The sequence below is a fragment of the Salvelinus sp. IW2-2015 genome, linkage group LG18 (genome assembly GCF_002910315.2).
Source record: "Salvelinus sp. IW2-2015 linkage group LG18, ASM291031v2, whole genome shotgun sequence".
NCBI classification, from domain to species: domain Eukaryota; kingdom Metazoa; phylum Chordata; class Actinopteri; order Salmoniformes; family Salmonidae; genus Salvelinus; species Salvelinus sp. IW2-2015.
Window position 1 is genome coordinate 27,600,390 of NC_036858.1, and position 20,849 is coordinate 27,621,238.

Here is a 20,849-nt window from a genome sequence, read left to right on the forward strand (position 1 = left end):
AGACGACTGAGATAATTATAGATCTGTTACTGAGAATGCAGGAAATGGAACACAACATCATTTACATTTGAAAGTGGACCGAGTCTGTCAATCGGGACAATAAGTGAGCAAAACATAATACTGGCTAATGAAAATGAAATACTGTTGCTATTAAGGATTTATTTTGTGATAACCATAACAATTCAAATTCCTATTCAGTCAATTCAAGGAGTGAATTGAAATGTAATTCAAGAATGTGCATGAACACACACACATTAATGTGGTAATGTACACACACATTGCAGAAATGCAATAATAATCATTTTTGATATATGGAGGCCAAAGCACGTGGTCTGGAAGCAAGTGACATGAGGAATTTGCAGAGGCCATTATTGTCTCCTTTCCATGCAGTGAGCAGTAATTAAATATGCCACTTGTGCTTCGCTGATTCCTTTCCCTTCACAATTTGAATSCAGCTCTATGGGCAGAAGGGCTGTATTGTATCCGCTATGGCGTCATTATGGGTTGTAAGGGCTTGATGTGGGGGAGGGGCAGAATAAGGGTAAAGCATCCCATTGAAGACATTATGGATGTCTCTCTAAACATAACCCATGCAGACACTATAACCATAGATCTCTCTGGACAGTGTCCTGCAGAGGAGCCACTTTGCCCTGCCCTCAGGCCTCAGCAGCTAGTGGATCTCTCCACAGAGCAACACCTCTCATGTGCCACTGAAATAGAGAGATGCAGGTTATTTTGCCCTCTGTAGGYGCTTATCTAGGGCTAAGCTAGGGGACGGACAAATAGCAAAGCCAACCTCACTCCAGCCAGTCTAGGGGCACAGATAGCCATCTGTCGATTCTCTGTGCAATAACTGACAACAAAGGGGGTCAAACATTTAACGACGACTGTAAAACTAGAGGACTACTCATTCTGGAGAGACGAGGAAGAGGAACTAATATTTATACTAAAACAGCAGGTTAGTGTTTAATACTAATAGTTCTTGTCACATTACAGGCCCCTCAACCAATGGGGCTAACAGAGGATTTAGGCTTTCAGATACGTTATGTTTCCCTTGGTAATAATATTGCAAAGAAGAAAACTACAGTAGTCTTATTCAACCGTAGACTTTAATCCCCTGTTCTTTTAACGATTTACAAATAAATTGCCCTSTTATCTTGAGTTCTGTGAAGTAGACTTACAATATCCGGCTTCCCTGAGTTGACACATACTTAGCTACCCGTGTCATTGAGTTTCTATACCCTTATTGTTAAATTCAAATCAAATCAAAATCAAACTTTATTTGCCACATGCGCCGAATACAACAAGTGTAGACTTTACCGTGAAATGCTTACTTACAAGCCGTTAAACCAACAGTGCCGATCAAGAAGAAGAAAATATTTACCAAGTAGGCTACAATAAAAAAGTAATAATAAAAAGTAACACAATAAGAATAACAATAACGAGGCTATATACAGGTGGCACCGGTACCGAGTCAGTGTGCAGGGGTACAGGCTAGTTGAGGTAATCTGTACATGTAGGTCAGGGTGAAGTGACTATGCATAGGTAACAAACAAACAGAGAGTAGCAGCAGTGTACAAGAGGGGGCAATGTTTATGAATTGTTCAGCAGTCTAATTGCTTGGGGGTAGAAGCTGTTGAGGAGCCTTTTTGTCCTAGACTTGGCGCTCCGGTACCGTTTGCCGTGCGGTAGCAGAGAAAACAGTCTATAACTTGGGTGACTGGAGTCTCTGACAATTTTATGGGCTTTCCTCTGACACCGCCTATTATATAGGTCCTGGATGGCAGGAAGCTTGGCCCCAGTGATGTACTGGGCCATTCGCACTACCCTCTGTAGCGCCTTACGGTCAGATGCCGAGCAGTTCAAATCAAATCAAAGTTTATTTGTTGCGTGCACCGAATACAACAGGTGTAGACCTTACAGTGAAATGCTTACTTACAGGCTCTAACCAATAGTGCAAAAAAGGTATTAGGTGAACAATAGGTAGGTAAAGAAATAAAACAACAGTAAAAAGACAGGCTATATACAGTAGCGAGGCTATAAAAGTAGCGAGGCTACATACAGACACCGGTTAGTCAGGCTGATTGAGGTAGTATGTACATGTAGATATGGTTAAAATGACTATGCATATATGATGAACAGAGAGTAGCAGTAGCGTAAAAGAGGGGTTGACGGGTGGTGGGTGGGACACAATGCAGATAGCCCGGTTAGCCAATGTGCGGGAGCACTGGTTGGTTAACCCAATTGAGGTAGTATGTACATGAATGTATAGTTAAAGCTGACTATGCATATATGATAAACAGAGAGTAGCAGCAGCGTAAAAGAGGGGATGGGGGCACACAATGAAAATAGTCCGGGTAGCCATTTGATTACCTGTTCAGGAGTCTTATGGCTTGGGGCTAAAAACTGTTGAGAAGCCTTTTTGTCCTAGACTTGGCACTCCGGTACCGCTTGCCATGCGGTAGTAGAGAGAACAGTCTATGACTAGGGTGGCTGGGACAATTTTTAGTGRRTTCCTCTGACACCGCCTGGTGTAGAGGTCCTGGGTGGCAGGCAGCTTAGCCCCAGTGAAGTACTGTGCTGTACGCACTACCCTCTGTAGTGCCTTGCAGTCAGAGGCCGAGCAATTGCCACACCAGGCAGTGATGCAACCAGTCAGGATGCTCTCGATGTTGCAGCTGTAGATCCTTTTGAGGATCTCAGGACACATGCCGAATCTTTTTAGTTTCCTGCGGGGGAATAGGCTTCGTCATGCCCTCTTCACGACTGTCTTGGTGTGTTTGGACCATTCTAGTTTGTTGTTGATGTGGACACCAAGGAACTTGAAGCTCTCAACCTGCTCCACTACAGCCCCGTCGATGAGAATTGGGGCGTGCTCGGTCCTCCTTTTCCTGTAGTCCACAATCATCTCTTTTATCTTGGTAACGTTGAGGGATAGGTTGTTATTCTGGCACCACCCAGCCAGGTCTCTGACTTCCTCCCTATAGGCTGTCTCGTCGTTGTTGGTGATCAACAACATACAGTCGTGGGTGAACAGGGAGTACAGGAGGGGACTGAGCACGCACCCCTGGGGAGCTCCAGTGTTGAGGATCAGCGTGGCAGATGTGTTGCTACCTACCCTCACCACCTGGGGGCGGCCCGTCAGGAAATCCAGGATCCAGTTACAGAGGGAGGTGTTTAGTCCCAGGATCCTTAGCTTAGTGATGAGCTTTGAGGGTACTATGGTGTTGAACGCTATTAATAGCATTCTTACATAAGTGTTCCTTTTGTCCAGTTGGGAAAGGGCAGTGTGGAGTGCAATATAGATTGCGTCATCTGTGGATCTGTTTGGGCGATATGCAAATTGGAGTGGGTCTAGGGTTTCTGGGATAATGGTGTTGATGTGAGCCATTACCAACCTTTCAAAGCACTTCATGGCTACGGACGTGAGTGCTACGGGTCTGTGGTCATTTAGGCAGGTTGCTTTTGTGTTCTTGGGCACATGGACTATGGTGGTCTGCTTGAAACATGTTGGTATTACAGACTCGGTCAGGGAGAGGTTGAAAATGTCAGTGAAGACACTTGACAGTTGGTCCACGCATGCTTTGAGTACACGTCCTGGTAATCCGTCTGGCCCAGTGGCTTTGTGAATGTTGACCTGTTTAAAGGTTTTGTTCATGGGGCCTCCCGAGTGGCGCAGTGGTCTAAGGCACTGCATCACAGTGCTAGCTATGCTGCTAGAGATTCTGGGTTCGAGTCCAGTCTCTGTCGCAGCCGGCCATGACCGGGAGACCCATGGGGCGGCGCACACTTGGCCCAGCATCGTCCAGGTTAGGTGAGGGTTTGGCCGGCAGGGATATCCTTGTCCTATCGCGCACTAGTGACTCCTGTGGTGGGCCGGGCGCAGTACACACTGACATGGTCGCCAGGTGTACGGTGTTTCCTCCGACACATTTGTGCGGCTGGCTTCCGAGTTAGGTGGGCATTGTGTCAAGAAGCAGTGCGGTTTGGTTGGGTTGTGTTTCGGAGGACGCACGGCTCTCGACCTTCACCTCTCCCGAATCCGTACGGGAGTTGCAGCGATGAGACAAGACTGTAACTAGACTGTAAAATTGGATACCACATAAAATACACACAAAAAAATAAGGTTTTGTTCACATCGGCTACCGAGAGCATTATCACACAGTCATCCAGAACGCCTGTGCTCTCGTGCATGCTTCAGTGTTGCTTGCCTCGAAGCGAGCATAAAAGGCATTTAGCTCGTCTGCTAGGCTCGCGTTACTGGGCAGCTCGTGTCTGGGTTTCCCTTTGTAGTCCGTAATAGTTTTCAAGCCCTGCCACGTCCGACGAGCGTCAGAGCCGGTATTGTTCCATTTTATTCCATGCAGTATTCCATTTTATGTACAGAACTGCATTTTATTGACGAAACTAATATAAAAGTGAGGCTTTAGGTCAAAAATTGTGGTTTTGAGTATAAATATGTATGCCAATGTTCTATGCCCTTGTATACCAGGAAAACATTTATTTTATCCCCAAGCTTAGATTGGCCTAATCTCGTTGCATGATGTGAGAGGAAGGTTTTAAAATACTCCGATGTTACAGAACAGTATTTAGGCCCTATAACGCACAATTAGGGTGCGGGCCACAACACAGTCTCTGAACAAAGTCATTTTTCTTATGATAAATATCTTCCAGAAATTACTATTTCATGAGTATCAAAGATCAAATTCAGTATCGATTTTGTTCTCAAGATAAGAGTTAGTCAAGAGTACATGTGAACACTGAAGTGTAATTGAATTTTGCTCACAAAGATGAAATTGTTATTAAAACGTTGTCACTGCACCTGTTTGTTTGTTGTTGTTTGAAATATTGATTGAAATATGAGATCATCTGTAAATCATGTTTATGGCTGCTGCTTTGTGTCAGTGTTTTGTTCTGAAGTATTGAGTGGGTGCTGACATGCTAGAGGTGAAAGAAATGGGTCAGAAGGGTCTTAAGCATTAACCAAACAAATCCTGGCCTATAGGATTAGGCTGGGATGTTGCTGTTTGTTGGATGCATTTACAGTACCTTAAAATGACACAGGGAAGGGAATCACTCTTGTTAGGCCATATATACAGTGCATTTGGAAAGTATTCAGACCCCTTGACTTTTTCCACATTTGATACGTTACAGCCTTATTCTAAAGGGATACCGCATAATGACAAAGCAAATTGTCACCGCATAATGACAAAGCAAAAACAGGTTTTTAGACATTTTTGCAAATTTATAAAAAATAAAAAACAGAAATACCTTATTTACATAAGTATTCAGACCCTTTGCTATGAGACTCGAAATTGAACTCAGGTGCATCCTGTTTCCATTGATCATACTTGAGATGCTTCAACAACTTGATCGGAGTCCACCTGTGGTAAATTGAATTGATTGGACATGATTTGGAAAGGCACACACCTGTCTATATAAGGTCCCACAGTTGACAGCACATGTCAGAGCAAAACCCAAGAGGTCGAAGGAATTGTCTGTAAAGCTCCGAGACAGGATTGTGTCGAGGCATAGATCTGGGGAAGGGTACCAAAATATTTCTGCAGRATTGAAGGTCCCCAAGAACACAGTGGCCTCCATCATTCTACAGTGGCCTCCATCATTCTTAAATGGAATAAGTTTGGAGCCACCAAGACTCTACCTGTAGCTGGCTGCCCGGCCAAACTGAGCAATCGGGGGAGAAGGGCCTTGGTCAGGGAGGTGATCAAGAACCTGATGGTCACTCTGACAGAGCTCTAGAGTTCCTCTGTGGAGATGGGAGAACCTTCCAGAAGGACAACAATCTCTGCAGCACTCCACCAATTAGGCCTTTATGGTCACATGACAGCCCGCTTGGAGTTTGCCAAAAGGCAACTAAAGACTCTCAAATCATGAGAAACAAGATTCTCTGGTCTGATGAAACCAAGAATGATCTATTTGGCGGAAACCTGGCACCCTCCCTACGGTGAAGGATGATGGTGGCAGCATCATGCTGTGGGGATGTTTTTCATTTTTCAGCGGCAGGGACTGGGAGACATAACAGGATCGAGGCTAAGATGATTGGAGCAAAGTACAGGAAGATCCTTGATGAAAACCTGCTGCAGAGTGCTCAGGACCTCAGGCTGGGGCGAAGGTTCACCTTCCAATAGGACAACGACCCTAAGCATACAGTCAAGACAACGCAGGAGTGGCTTCGGGACAAGTCTCTGAATGTCCTTGAGTGGCCCAGCCAGAGCCCGGACTTGAACCCGATCAAACATCTCTGGAGAGACCCAAAAATAGCTGTGCAGCAACATTCCCCATCCAACCTGACAGAGCTTGAGAGGATCACAAGAGAAGAATGGGAGAAACACCCAAATACAGGTGTGCCAAGCTTGTAGCGTCATACCCAAGAAGACTCAAAGCTTTAATCGCTGCCATAGGTTTTTCAACAAAGTACTGAGTAAAGGGTCTGAATACATATGTAAATGTGATATTTCATTTTTTCATTTTTAATAAATTAGCAAACATTTCTATAAACCAGTTTTTGCTTAATTATTATTGGGTATTATGGGTAGATTGATGAGGGAAAAGTACAAGTGAATAGAATAAGGCTGTAACCTAACAAAATGTGGAACAAGTCAAGGAGTCTGAATACTTTCCGAAGGCACTGTACCCTGCTGGCTGCTCAACAACTCTTTGGATTCCTAATATTGTTATTTGCAACAATAGTATATTATTTTTGATATGGCCCTTGTCTGGTATTTGCAACAAGGGAATGTGTGTCGATTTTTGCATTGCTTGCTGGGAATTGACCCAGGCTTGACCTAGCTCTCCAATTTTCCTTGTTCACAAGCAGGAAGTTGAGGACCCTTAAGAAACCCCACATTTTATTGGATAATTATTATGACTATTGAAGCAATTATAATGGAACAAATATGTGCTGTGGGAATGTGATGATATCCCACTGGGCAAAAATGGGTTGAATCAAKGTGGTTTCCACGTAATTTCAACTCCAAAAATGAATGTGATGTCGTTAAATCAATGTGGAAAACTGATTGATTTGCAAAAAGTCATCAACGTAAGGGAATTTCATAATTTTTCACCCAACTTTTAACCTAATTCCAATGACAATGACATTTTTTGGTTGATTTCACGTTGTATTCACATTAGTTGACAACTCAACCAAATGTAAATCCAAACTAGAAATTGACCTCTGTGCCCGGTGAGATGTTATTGTCAAACTCAAACATTATTTTACTCATGATCTTTTTTAGGTGTGGCATGGCGGCAAAGCATTGTCTTCAGCCATTGGTGTATGCATAGAGATCCTATTAAACTATGTAAGTATCTGAGTGGGGTCAAAGGTCATGCATGAGTCATGCCACACTTTGTAAGATACATAAGTGACAAATGCAGTTATGTTTAGAGCTTTGTTGTAGCCTTGGGAAATATTTGATGTAATTTAGGTTTGTGGAAAAAATGATTCTGTTCAGTTAAGAACAAATTCTTATTTACATTGACTGCCTACACCGGCTAAACCGGGACGATGCTTGGTCAATTGTGCGCCGCCCTATGGGAATACCAATCACGGCCCGTTGTAATACAGCCTGGATTCGAACCAGGGTGTCTGTCGTGACGCCTCTAGTACTGAGATGCAGCGCCTTAGACCGCTGCATTCACCCTCAACAAGTAGCATGTATGTCCATGTTGAGTGTCCTACTTCTGTCTGTGTTACATTCAGAGACATTCCTCTGTGGTTTTGGGTATAGGATGAATGTTACATGCGGACATTGTTCTCCCACAGTGTGATATTGGCAGGGGCATATTAGAGACGGTCACACAGACATCACTTGATCTCCTGCCCTGTAGGACTCAAGCAGTTCCTTTTTGTACAATCAAAGAAGAGTCACACATGTTCTGTGTAGCTGGAACTAATGAGGGAGTCCCATGTGAGCATCACACCAGGGGCAAAGCTAATTTTACTCAGTAGCAACTATCAACTGCTAAAACAGGATAATGATCAGCCTTGCATCATCGGGCTAATGATAAAGAAATATGTTACCATGCGTGCTTACCGGTATGTGGGCACATTTCACTCTGGAGGCTTGGATTTCACTTTTGAGTTGATATGTGGTYAAAAACTTGACGTGAAAATCAAAGAAAACGGCATTATAGGGAAAACTCTTTCATTGTAAAATGACAAATTAATTGTCTGATTAATTCTGGGAAAGCCTTCCAGTAGAGTTTTATTGTCTGCCTGTTATATTGGATACATTTCAAGGGATACATTGCAGGGCTTTTGTATTCTTATCTGATGTTATGACCGACTGAACAAAATCTATTGACTATGCCAGTTTCATGTGAATTGGGTCCCTGTTTGTGTCTACAGAGTGTTGCATGAGTGTCTAGAGACCGTTGATACGTGTGAATATGTCTGACAAGGAAGACGGGGCCTCAGGGGGGGGGCTGAATGTTACCCTCACGTTTCGGCTTCTCATGCACGGGAAGGTAAACGCACGTCTCATCATCACAACATCACCTCTTCTTTTACATGATTCTGATTGTCAGATCACATTCTTTTTATGATTGTTATTGATTAAATTAAGGCTTAGAAAAGTGTATGCRACGTTTTTGGGGTGTCTCATTAACAGGAAGTGGGCAGCATAATTGGAAAGAAAGGGGAAACCGTCAAAAAGATGAGAGAGGAGGTAAGTCTTATCCTTACAACTGTTATAAAAAATAAAATAAAATATTTTCAATAGAAAGGAAATAAAATGTAAATAGAATTGGAATAAAGTGTATTTTTACATGACTCACCTAAAACTCTATGAGTGTTTCCAGAGTGGTGCTCGCATCAACATTTCAGAGGGATCTTCTCCAGAGAGGATTGTTACCATCACAGGACCAACAGAGGGCATCTTCAGAGCTTTCTCTATGATCGCTGAGAAGTTTGAGGAGGTAACAAAATACTCTGGTACCATGTACTCTGGTGTGTTAACATCTTGTAAGTACTAAAGTAACTCATTTCCTCACCTTGGGCAACATTTTACTCAAAACTTCCATTGACTTCAGTGAATGATACAGCACAAAAGCTCATGATATAATGTCTGAGATTAGACCCKTATTCTTTGATAACCTTAAAACTGTTGTCTAAACCTCTATTTCAGGACATTACAGCTGCAATGACAAACAGCACTGTAACAAGCCATCCTCCAGTGACACTCCGCCTTGTGTTCCCAGGCAGTCAATGTGGCTCCTTGATAGGCAAAGGAGGCTCCAAGATCAAGGAGATCCGAGAGGTAAAATAAGCTAGGCCTCAAGCATCTCTCGTTTGCATTTGTCCAGCGGGAGCTCATTTGATTTAGACTGCTCCCAGATCTGTTTGAGCTGTATAGCCAACTCATGACTTTTGGAGTTGTTTATACAGCACATATCTGGGGATCCCATCCTAACCTTTCAATCACCCAATGAAACAGCCTCAGGTAAATGAATTACAATGACGCAACAGCACCACACAACACTATTCAGGGAGACTGATAAGTGTGGAGTACCAAACAATGTCTATTCATCAAAGGAACGGGGTGCTGAATCTTCATTGTCAACACAGTCAATGAACAATGAGAAGGAATGCACTCTCCGAATAATTGGATGTCAAATATTTATGTTGACATAATCTCAGAACACAGAACCAAATCTTGTGTGCGCTGTACAGCGGTCTGTCACAAGAGACTAATTTGTACGACAGGAACGTTGTGCGTGTCAAATATAAATATCAGACACTGTACAATTATACAATATATTTGTAATATATTAATAATATATGATCTAATGGCCTATGGAATCTTTTGACAAGTAATTCCCTATCTCTGTAATTGACTCCTATTGAATGTTATGTTCAGACCACAGGTGCTCAGGTACAGGTGGCAGGGGACATGCTGCCGGAATCCACTGAGAGAGCTGTCACTATCTCAGGCACCCCTCAGGCCATCACGCAGTGTGTCAGACACATCTGCTCTGTCATGCTGGAGGTAATCATGCCAATACAATTAACATACAGTATTATTATAGCATCCAATTAGCTGTTTGGTCAGACCTAAAATGGCTATAGGCTCCATAATTATGGTATTTAACTCAGGTTCACACCATAATAATGGAGGCTACAGACATATCAGACCAATTGATATCAAAAGTAATCTAAGAAACAATGCAATCTCACTACTTGTCCCATAGGGTGGCGCACAGTTGGCTCAGCATCGTCCGGGTTAGGGGAGGGTTTGGCCCGGGTAGGCCGTCATTGTAAATAAGAATTTGTTCTTAACTAACTAGTTAAATAAAGGTTAAATAAAAAAATCAAACCTGTTGTTGATAGTGATGTGTTTGTCCAATCAGCCATTGCTGTTTGTTGTTTGTTTGTGTCTTTAGTCACCGCCCAAAGGAGCAACAATCCCATATCGCCCCAAGACCATGCCTGGAGCCGGCCATCCAGTATTTCAACAACAACAACAACATGCCTCACAAGTGAGTACCATTTTTGCATATACAAAAGTGACACTTTAATACAATTACAGTAAGGTATAAAAAAAAATTGGCACTGATGATTGGCAAGTGATGGCAAGTGTCCTTCTCTGTCCTTGCACCCCAATGGTGGAACCAGCTTCCCCCTAAAGCTAGGACCTGCCCATCTTCCAAAAACATCTGAAACCCTACCTCTTCAAAGAGTATCTTAAATAATCCCACAGCACCCCCCATCGCACCCCTCCTCACCACCTCCCCCCAAATAACTAAATACAGAATAAAATAAAAATAATTTTGCCTTTCGTGAACTAACACTCGCACTTGACTTTGCTGATAGCTACTTTGTTGGGGAAAAATGTACTTACTATGACTGATATATGTGGTTGTCCCACCTAGCTATCTTAAAGATGATTGCACTAACTTGTAAGTTGCTCTGACTAAGAGGGTCTGCTAAATGACGAAAATGTAAAATGTAAATGTATGTGATCAAATATCTTTCTAAGGGTGATGACGTTATTTTCAGGACATTGTCGATCACCTTGCTGAAAAAGCCACCTCTCTTCAAAGCATTCTGCATAGTTTTGAGGATAGGTCATTAGAAATGTTAATGTATGTGTCCATGAATTCCTTGAAAATTAACCTGTTATATGACGATAAATGAATTCACATTTGGTCATCTAACTCTGTGGAAGGCTGGATGTTGTTATTGTACATTCATTATTGTACATTCATTAACATACCTGCTTAAATATATTAAATATGTTAATAAATAAAATATGTTGGTAAAAATGCAAACTTGGCAACAATCATTCCACTCATTCTAGGAATTACAATTTTTTTATTACCCCCTTTTTCATGATATCCAATTGGTAGTTACAGTCTTGTCTCATCGCTGCAACTCCCGTACAGACGAAGGCCGAGAGCCGTGCATCCTCCGAAACACAACCCAAGCACTGCTTCTTGGCACAATGCCCACTTAACCCGGAAGCCAGCCGCACGAATGTGTCAGAGGAAACACTGTACACCTGGCGACCATGTCAGCATGCACTGCGCCAGGCCCGCCACAGGAGTCGCTAGTGCGCAATGGGACAAGGACATCCCAGTCGGCCAAACCCTCCCCTAACGACGCTGGGCCAATTGTGCGCCGCCCCCTGGGTCTCAAGGTCACGGGCGGCTGCGACAGAGCCTGGACTCGAACCCAGAACCTCTAGTGGAACAGCTAGCACTGCGACACAGTGCCTTAGACCACTGCGCCACTTGGGAGGCCCTCATTCTTGGAATTTCATGGAAATTCATTGCATTTCCAGTTTTTACAAGTAAAATGCAGGTTCTGCATTTTCCTGGCCTTTTTCAATTCAGAGTAATCAAGTTATGAAATGTAATTCTGAAGTGAAACACAATGCACAAGCCAAACATTAACCAGAGCATCTTTCACCACTAGAGGGAAGAATCTGCATATAAAGACATCTCACCACTATTTGTAGATTGTGAGTGGCCAGATGAGGAGAAATTGCTGCTACAGCCAGTTGACTGAAACATCTATTGCCTCTGGTCAGATCTGTCATAGAAGTACACAGCTGTTAGTAAGCCCATCTTCCCTTTACAACTAACGGCAACGTACTGATGTGCATCAATGCTAGACAAATATGACTCTTAAACCTCTAACTTTGTCATGTAACATTGTGCATTATGCGCTCCCATCTTACATGTAGCAAAATCCATTGTGACCTTTCACAGTTGAAAAAAAACGAATGAATTACCTTTAGATTAAATTACGTGGATCAAACCATGGCGGTAGTAGATAAAAGCATGGGACATTTTTTAAAGGTTTTACAGATTTTGGGGATGTGAATAAAGCAGCATTCAATTCTCACGTGTTGCAACTATTTTGAAAAGAATCAAAAAAGGACAAGAGTAAAAATGTTCAAACAGTTATAGTAACCCAATCAATATTGTATCCCATTTTTTCAGGCCTTCACAATTCAAGGACAGTATGCTTTTCCACATCAAGATGTAAGTGTATTTGTCTGATCCAGTAACACCCACCACCACCACCACCACCACCACCACCACCACCACCACCACCACCCACCACCACACCACCACCACCACCACCACCACACGCCTTCCAAGCCAACACTATGTCCTCAGTGCCACCCACTAGCAAGGATGAAACACTTTCCTGTACTGTAGTCTTTACTAACACTAACATAGCAGCTTGCTTTGTTTCAAAGAGTGTCAGCAAAGACGGGGACCACAAAGCAAAACTAATGATGACTTAGCCCTCAGCCTCTTGCTCATAGAAATACCACATGTAATAATGACAAAATCAAAATCACTTCCATGACAAGCCAGCATGATTCTGATGACAAACGTCAAATTCTTCACCAAATGAACACACACTTTTGAACTCTGTGTTTTGAACTTCAGATTGGTTCTGTATTGTAGCTATAGCTGTCATCTCCTCTATGAAATAATCCAGTTTGATTGGTTAGTTCTAACTTCCTTCCTACCCTGCAGTTGACCAAGCTTCACCAGTTGGCTATGCAGCATATCCCCCTCCCTTCCCTTGGGCAGAGCAACCCTACCTTCCCTGGTACGTACCCAAGGCTCCCTGGGGAAGTCCATCTTATCCCTCTCTCTTTGTCCTCTTTCTTCCACTTTCTGTCCTCCTGTGCTCATCACACCAATCAAAAKCCCTCTTCTGCTTCTGGAAGGAGCACATCTTCTTTCCATTATTTCACACGGTTATGTTCTACTGTACGTCTGAAAAGATAGAGCCATTTCTATATGAAGTGGTAGCCTACATCTTACAGACCCCTCTCCTTGACCTTGGCAAAGATTCTCCTCTATTTCTTACATCCTCCATACCAATCCTGACCTATACCACCCCATGTATTCTACCCCACAACAAACAAGCAGCAAATTGAAATAACACAACATTCAAACAAGGAGAATTATTGAATTATCACAATTGCCTGACAGGGTATTGCAACAAAAWAAGTATGCATTTCAAATGAAAAATTCCCAGATTGTAATGCTAAGGTCTATTAATAATGTATTAAGGAACTTTGCTCTTTTGTGGTATCGTGTTATAGTTTCATGTTAGATGTGCATGCAATGTGACCTGAATTGTTTACAGTTGACAAATAGTTAATGAATGTGATGTCTCAGACATCATACATAGCATACTATGCCATTATATTCAGTGCATATGGAAACGATGTAGCACTGTCGTTACCATGCTATGTCCTACTCTGCAGGAATGGATGCCTCTGTCCCCAAAAGTTCTCAGGAGCTGGCAATACCCAATGAAGTACGTTTTGCTCAGTCTCATCAGCATCATACAATGTACATCATATAGATCACATTCTTTTAGGCACCAGTTTCGCTGCTCTAAAATGAGAATGACAGCTGAAATGGTTGTTTCCCCGAAATGTAAGCCAACTGAATGCTATCTCTCTACATTATGTTCTATTCTTATCTTTAGGTAGACATGTTTCCCAACTGAGAGAAATAAAATTGTCAGATGTCCAAATTGGCAAGGAAAATGTCAGATGTTCCAATTGGGGAGATAACATTATGGAGGATGCAGATGTTTTAATTGGACTGATAATGCATGAGCAACATGCATGACACATCTTTTCATTTTCACTTCCCAATCTTTCCCTCAGCTTATTGGCTCCATAATTGGCAGACACGGCAGCAAGGTCAATGAGATTCGCCAGGTGTCAGGAGCTCACATTAAGATAGCCAGTGCCACGGACGGATCGCCCATGCGCCAAGTCACGATCATAGGCTCTCCGACCAGCATCAATGTGGCACACTACCTCATCAATGCCAGGTAAAACTGCTTCACTACCTCTAACAGGTCAGTTGGGAGTTGTGACCAATAACGCACTACATGACAGACAACTGACAAGATACAGCTGACAATAGAGGAGAAAAACAGACAAGATAGTCAAACAACAGACAAGATAGTCAAACAACAGACAAGATAGTCAAACAACAGACAAGATAGTCAAACAACAGACAAGATAGTNTAGTCAAACAACAGACAAGATAGTCAAACAACAGACAAGATAGTCAAACAACAGACAAGATAGTCAAACAACAGACAAGATAGTCAAACAACAGAAAATATAATCAAACCACAGATAAGATAGTCAAACAACAGACAAGATAGTCTAACAGACAAGATAATCAAACAACAGACAATATAGTCTAACAACAGACGAGATAGTCAAACAACAGACAATATAATCAAACAACAGACAAMATAGTCTAACAACAGATAAGATAGTCTAACAGACAAGATAATCAAACAACAGACAAGATAGTAAAACAACAGATAAGATAGTCTAACAGACAAGATAATCAAACAACAGACAAGATAGTCTAACAACAGACGAGATAGTCTAACAACAGACGAGATAGTCTAACAACAGACGAGATAGTCAAACAACAGATAAGATAGTCTAACAGACAAGATAATCAAATAACAGACAAGATAGTCTAACATCAGACAAGATACTCAAACAAACAATGTTGACATGATGGAAGGATGACATTGTTTTATGGAAAAGCATTACATCTAATCTTAGTGCCTTGGGGTCTACATACAATCAACTCATCCATACTCACAAAAGCATGAAAACCCTTTTGTCTTATTAATTCTGATTTTTATCACGTAACATTCTTCATTTACTTATTTTTTCCCTATTTCTCACTCTCCTCCAATGCTTTGCCCATTCTCTTTCCTCTTTTCTTTGGATATGCCTCTCTTTAACACCTTTGCTGAATCCTACCATTTTCTCCCCACCCGATCCTCTCCAAAAAATGACTACCTTCCCTGTATCTGTTTACAGCTTAGAGATGGCTAAATACACCATGCATGCTGCTTCCTCTGCATCACCTGTTGACCTCAACAATATGAGCTTCTCTCAGTCTGTTCCCACTGTCTCCACACCAACCTCTATGGCTGTCATGGCTGCCACTACCCAAGTCCCTGGCACCATTAACATGCACTCCCCCTCCACCTTACAGTCTATCCCCAKCCAGCACTATGCTGTCCCCGTTTCCAGTCTATTTGGCATGAAAACGCTCCCTATGCTGGCTATGCACCCAGCAMCTGCCTCGGGCCTTCCACAAGGTCTATCCCCTTACAGCACTAAAGTCCCTACTGCTGGCATGAAAAAATCTGACCGCCAGAAATTTGCCCCATATTGACATAATAGGATAAGAATTGATTCCCCCATCCAAAAATGCGTTTGGGGTCAGTACTGCATCACACTTGTTCCCTGTTGCAAAGCTTGATTAAGTTATATTGACTGTATGGTTAAGGATATCTCTACTGCTAATGAAACCTGACATTCAGCTACTTCGGTGTATCAGTATAATTGTTTGCAATTTGTAAGTGAAGCTAAATACCTCCTAGTGTATCTGAACACACATAAGAATACACAGCCATTTATCAGACTTACAGTATGTGATGCACAGAAACAGCCGATACTTCCAATATAACCATTTTCTCAGATAGAATGTACTGTACTTTGTTTGGTATCAATGTAAGTAGTTGACCAGTGATGTTCTTAGGAAAAGTCCAGTTTCAAACAGGAATTGACGCTGTAGCAACTGTTTACCATTGGTAGGGTTACTTGTTTTATAAAGTAGTTATTACTGTGATGTTTACTGTAACAAGGGTTTTTCCACTCTATTCCGCTGTCATATTTCCTCATCTCCTCCAATAGGCTCTCGTCAGTGGTAACAGGCTTGGGTGTTCTGTAGGTGTTGTTGTTGCACACGCAGTGCTGAAAGGATTACCATGAAGCCATATTGGATTCTTGTGGCTTTGACAATACACAATAATCCTGTAGAGTGGGACTGTCCTAACTAACTCCTGTAGTGCTGTTTTTGCGACTTGGTTTTCTCAGAACTGAAGTCCAAAGGAACAGAACTCTACAGTCCAATTGATATTCTACTCTGCTCTCAGTATCTGTGATTGTCGCAGCACAATATTGTAACAACGTTATGTCTATGCTTGTGTTTTTAATTAGGGTCTACCCTTAGGTTGTTGATGAGCTCTTCCAATTTGTTATATTTATCACAACGTACATCATGTATTTTAAATAAATTGAGCCTTTTGTGAATACAAATGGGTATTTTTTATTTTTTTATTGTGCAGCAAAATTTAACAATTCACACACTTGAGGCTAGGTTACCCTCAATTTGAATAATTATTGTTTTGATACAGTGGGTATCATAAGTATTCACCCCCTTTGGATTTTTTTCACATTTTGTTGTGTTACAAAGTGGGATTGAAATGGATTTTATTGTGACTTTTTTGTAATTGATCTAAACAACAAAATACTCCACAATGTCAAGGTGAAAAGACAATTATACAAATGTTTTTTGTTAAGAAAAATGTAATAACTAAGTTATAATAATTAAGTTAAGAAAAATGTAATAACTAAAATGTATCAGTTGCACAAGTATTCACCCTTTTGTTTAGGCAAGCCTAAAGAAGGGAAGTGATTGGTAGATGGGTAACAATAACAAATCAGACATTGAATATCTCTTTAAGAAAGGTCAAATTAATAATTATGCTGTGGATGATGTATTAAACCACCCAGACACAACAAAGATACAGTTGTCCTTCTGAACTGAGATGCAGGACAGGAAGGAAACTGCTGAGGGATGTGACAATGAGGCCAATGGTGATTTTAAAACAGCTACAGAGTACCAATGGCTGTGATGGGAMAAAACTGAGGATGGATCAACAACATTGTAGTTATGCTACGATAATGACCTGAATGAGTGAAAAGAAGAATAGAAATATAAGGAATAAAATATATTCCAAAACATGCATCCTGTACGCAACAAGGCACTAAAGTTATACTGCAAGGAAACACCGCAAAGCAATACACTTTTTGGCCTAAATGCAAAGCCTTATGTTTGGGGCAAATCCAACACAACACATCACTGAGTAACTGCCTCCTTATTTTCAAGCATGGTGGTGGCTGCATCATGTTATGGGCCTTAATGGCCATGTACTCTTACAATCTCCACCCGGCACATCCAGAAGAGGACTGGCAACCCCTCATAGCCTGGTTCCTCTTTTCTTTCTAGATTCCTGCCTTTCTAGGGAGTTTTTCCTAGCCACCATGCTTCTACATCTGCATTTCTTGCTGTTTYGAGTTTTAGGCTGGATTTTCCCCCCACTTTGACATTACAGAGATCATTGACAAAAAAAGTATAATTAAACGTATTTTAATCTCACTTTGTAACACAATAAAATGTGAAGAAATCCAAGGGAGGGGAATACCTATAATACKCTCTGTACAGTATATCTTTCTCATTCACATGAAGAGTGAGCCAAAATTCAGATATGGTATGGTAATTGAGTCCACAAATACCTTTCCACTTTGCTAGATTCTTTTTCAATAATTTATTGTATACTAAAGTCCATGTTATTTTTGTCAAAATAACCTTTTTCTTGGAAKTAACCCTATTTATACCTAGTATTCCTATGTGGGAAATTGTACAGAGTTGCATGACAGTATTCAGGATATGGAGTTACAACACTGTTTTATACCTTGGCTAGAGGTTGTCATAATAGTTATCCTGATCATACCATACAAAGTCTAATGCAGTTATAGTTAAGTTTGGAGCATGTTTAAATATGCAAACCTTGATAGAGTACTCTGTAGTCTCGCTGGTGAAATCTATGTTGATCGATACGTTTGTATGACTGTTGTGTGCTATTTATTGCATCAATTCTTCAATCTTGTTTTTGTGGTTGGTCACAAATCACATCACAAATCTTCTGTCTGTCAATACCCTAGTAATAAACCCTAGTTTCCTATGAAATAATATTGCTTTCTGTCAAATGATACACTGTACCTTTAAGCTACAAACAGTGGGCAAACTGTTTTAAATAATAAAACATTTAGATGAACTTGGCTTAACCCAAAACATCAACTCAATATTCAACACTGTTTCTCATGTCCAAATAGTATATTATTTCCATTCAGGTCTAAAATGCTGTTGGTGATAATCAATAGTTAATAGGGGATGGAAATGTAATGACAGCGAGTGAAGCCATTTCAACCTTAGGGTGAAGTGTAAATGCAGCAGCCAACTGCCAACAGTGTGCTGTGCTGTGTGCCCTGGGCAGTTAGGAGTTCACAGATTCTTGCTTAATGCTATATTAATGATTTCCCCTATCACCCTGTCACAGGGAAAAGGGAAGGGACACTGAATTACTCTAAATAATCAATTATATTAATGCAGTACACACAGTATCGAGAATGAAAAGCATTTTAAGGGCAAAATCACTCTGCAGTGCTGCATATTGCCATACTCACTCAGTTAGTTGCCTAGATTTTCAGACAATGACCATGGAGTAAGACATAGACCAAAGGGCTTAATTATGGTACTGGAAAGCTTTATAAATTACTCGTGGTAAAGGGTAAGGAGTCCTGAAGCTTGTGAGGGATGTTTGTGTGTGTATGTGTATGTAAACTCAAAAAAAGGAAACGTCCTCTCACTGTCAACTGCGTTTATTTTCAGCAAACTTAACATGTGTAAATATTTGTATGAACATAACAAGATTCAACAACTGAGACATAAACTGAACAAGTTCCACAGACATGTGACTAACAGAAATGGGATAATGTGTCCCTGAACAAAGGGGGGGTCAAAATCAAAAGTAACACTCAGTATCTGGTGTGGCCACCAGCTGCATTAAGTACTGCAGTGCATCTCCTCCGCATGGACTTCACCAGATTTGCCAGTTCTTGCTGTGAGATATTACCACACTCTTCCACCAAGGCACCTGCAAGTTTCCGGACATTTCTGAGGGGAATGGCCCTAGCCCTCACCCTCCAATCTAACAGGTCCCAGACGTGCTCAATGGGATTGAGATCCGGGCTCTTCGCTGGCCATGGCAGAAGACTGTCATTCCTGTCTTGCAGGAAATCATGCACAGAAGGAGCAGTATGGCTGGTGGCATTGTCATGCTGGAGGGTCATGTCAGGATGAGCCTGCAGGAAGGGTACCACATGAGGGAGGAGGATGTCTTCCCTGTAACGCACAGCATTGAGATTGCCTGCAATGACAACAAGCTCAGTCCGATGATGCTGTGACACACCGRRSCAGACCATGACGYACCCTCCACCTCCAAATCGATCCCGCTCCAGAGTACAGGCCTRGGTGTAACGCTCATTCCTTCYACGATAAYCGCGAATCCGACCATCACCCCTGGTGAGACAAAARTGCGATTCGTCAGTGAAGAGCACTTTTTGCCAGCCCTGTCTGGTCCAGCGACGGTGGGTTTGTGCCCATAGGCGACGTTGTTGTCAGTGATGTCTGGTGAGGACCTGCCTTACAACAGTCCTACAAGCCCTCAGTCCAGCCTCTCTCAGCCTATTGTGGACAGTCTGAGCACTGATGGAGGGATTGTGCGTTCCTGGTGTAACTCAGGCAGTTGTTGTTGCCATCCTGTACCTGTCCCGCAGCTGTGATGTTCGGATGTACCGATCCTGTGCAGGTGTTGTTACACGTGGTGTTCCACTGCGAGAACGATCAGCTGTCCGTCCTGTCTCCCGGGAGAGCTGTCTTAGGCGTCTTACAGTACGGACATTGCAATTTATTGCCCTGGCCGCATCTACAGTCCTCATGCCTCCTTGCAGCATGCCTAAGGCACGTTCACGCAGATGAGCAGGGACCCTGGGCATCTTTCTTTTGGTGTTTTTCAGAGTCAGTAGAAAGGCCTCTTTATTGTCCTAAGTTTTCATAACTGTGACCTTAATTGCCTATTGTCTGTAAATGTTAGTGTCTTAGACCATTCCACAGGTGCATGATCATTAATTGTTTATGGTTCATTGAACAAGCATGGGAAACAGTGTTTAAACCCTTTACAATGAATATCTGTGAAGTTATTTGGATTTTTACGAATTATCTTTGAATGACTGGGTCCTGAAAAAGGGACGTTTCTTTTTTTGCTGAGTTTATGTGCGTGTCTGTGTATGTGTGTGCGTGCGTGCGTGCTATTAGACTATAGGATTGATCCATCTGGGCACACTCTCAGTTCACCATGTATTTCTCATATCAGCTCAATTAAATTACAGTCGTAAAACATTACACAGAGACCATGAAAGATTAAACAGGAGACTAAGATTGGTTAATCTGAGCGTCTTCACAGAGTTCACTCATTGATTCTCTACAGAGAAGCTATACCCCTCCTAGTGGTCAAGTCGACGCTCCCATTTCGCTGAACCATGAATATGTGACGTAAGGACCCTAATATATTTTTTTGTCACTCATACCAAAAAAAGTGCCAACGTAGACGA

At 41.9% G+C, this 20,849-nt stretch overlaps 1 protein-coding gene across 4 annotated transcripts; it reads left to right on the forward strand.

Moving 5' to 3' along the window:
* Window positions 1-24: 24 nt before the first annotated feature.
* LOC111978109 (poly(rC)-binding protein 3-like) lies at window positions 25-16,378 on the forward strand. Of its 4 annotated transcripts, none has more exons than XM_024007927.2 (13): window positions 25-103; window positions 7,257-7,322; window positions 8,372-8,490; window positions 8,634-8,690; window positions 8,824-8,940; window positions 9,150-9,281; window positions 9,882-10,010; window positions 10,405-10,500; window positions 12,469-12,510; window positions 13,018-13,093; window positions 13,761-13,813; window positions 14,172-14,341; window positions 15,366-16,236. In XM_024007927.2, the coding sequence occupies exons 3-13, from the start codon at window positions 8,413-8,415 to the stop codon at window positions 15,724-15,726; spliced, it is 1,311 nt and encodes a 436-aa protein (XP_023863695.1). In that variant the 5' UTR covers window positions 25-103; window positions 7,257-7,322; window positions 8,372-8,412; the 3' UTR covers window positions 15,727-16,236. The 4 variants fall into 4 exon arrangements, with proteins under 4 accessions (XP_023863695.1, XP_070304508.1, XP_023863693.1 ...); XM_070448407.1 differs by lacking the exons at window positions 25-103; window positions 15,366-16,236 and adding exons at window positions 798-958; window positions 16,248-16,378; XM_024007925.2 differs by lacking the exon at window positions 25-103 and adding an exon at window positions 798-958.
* The last annotated feature ends 4,471 nt before the right edge of the window (window positions 16,379-20,849 follow it).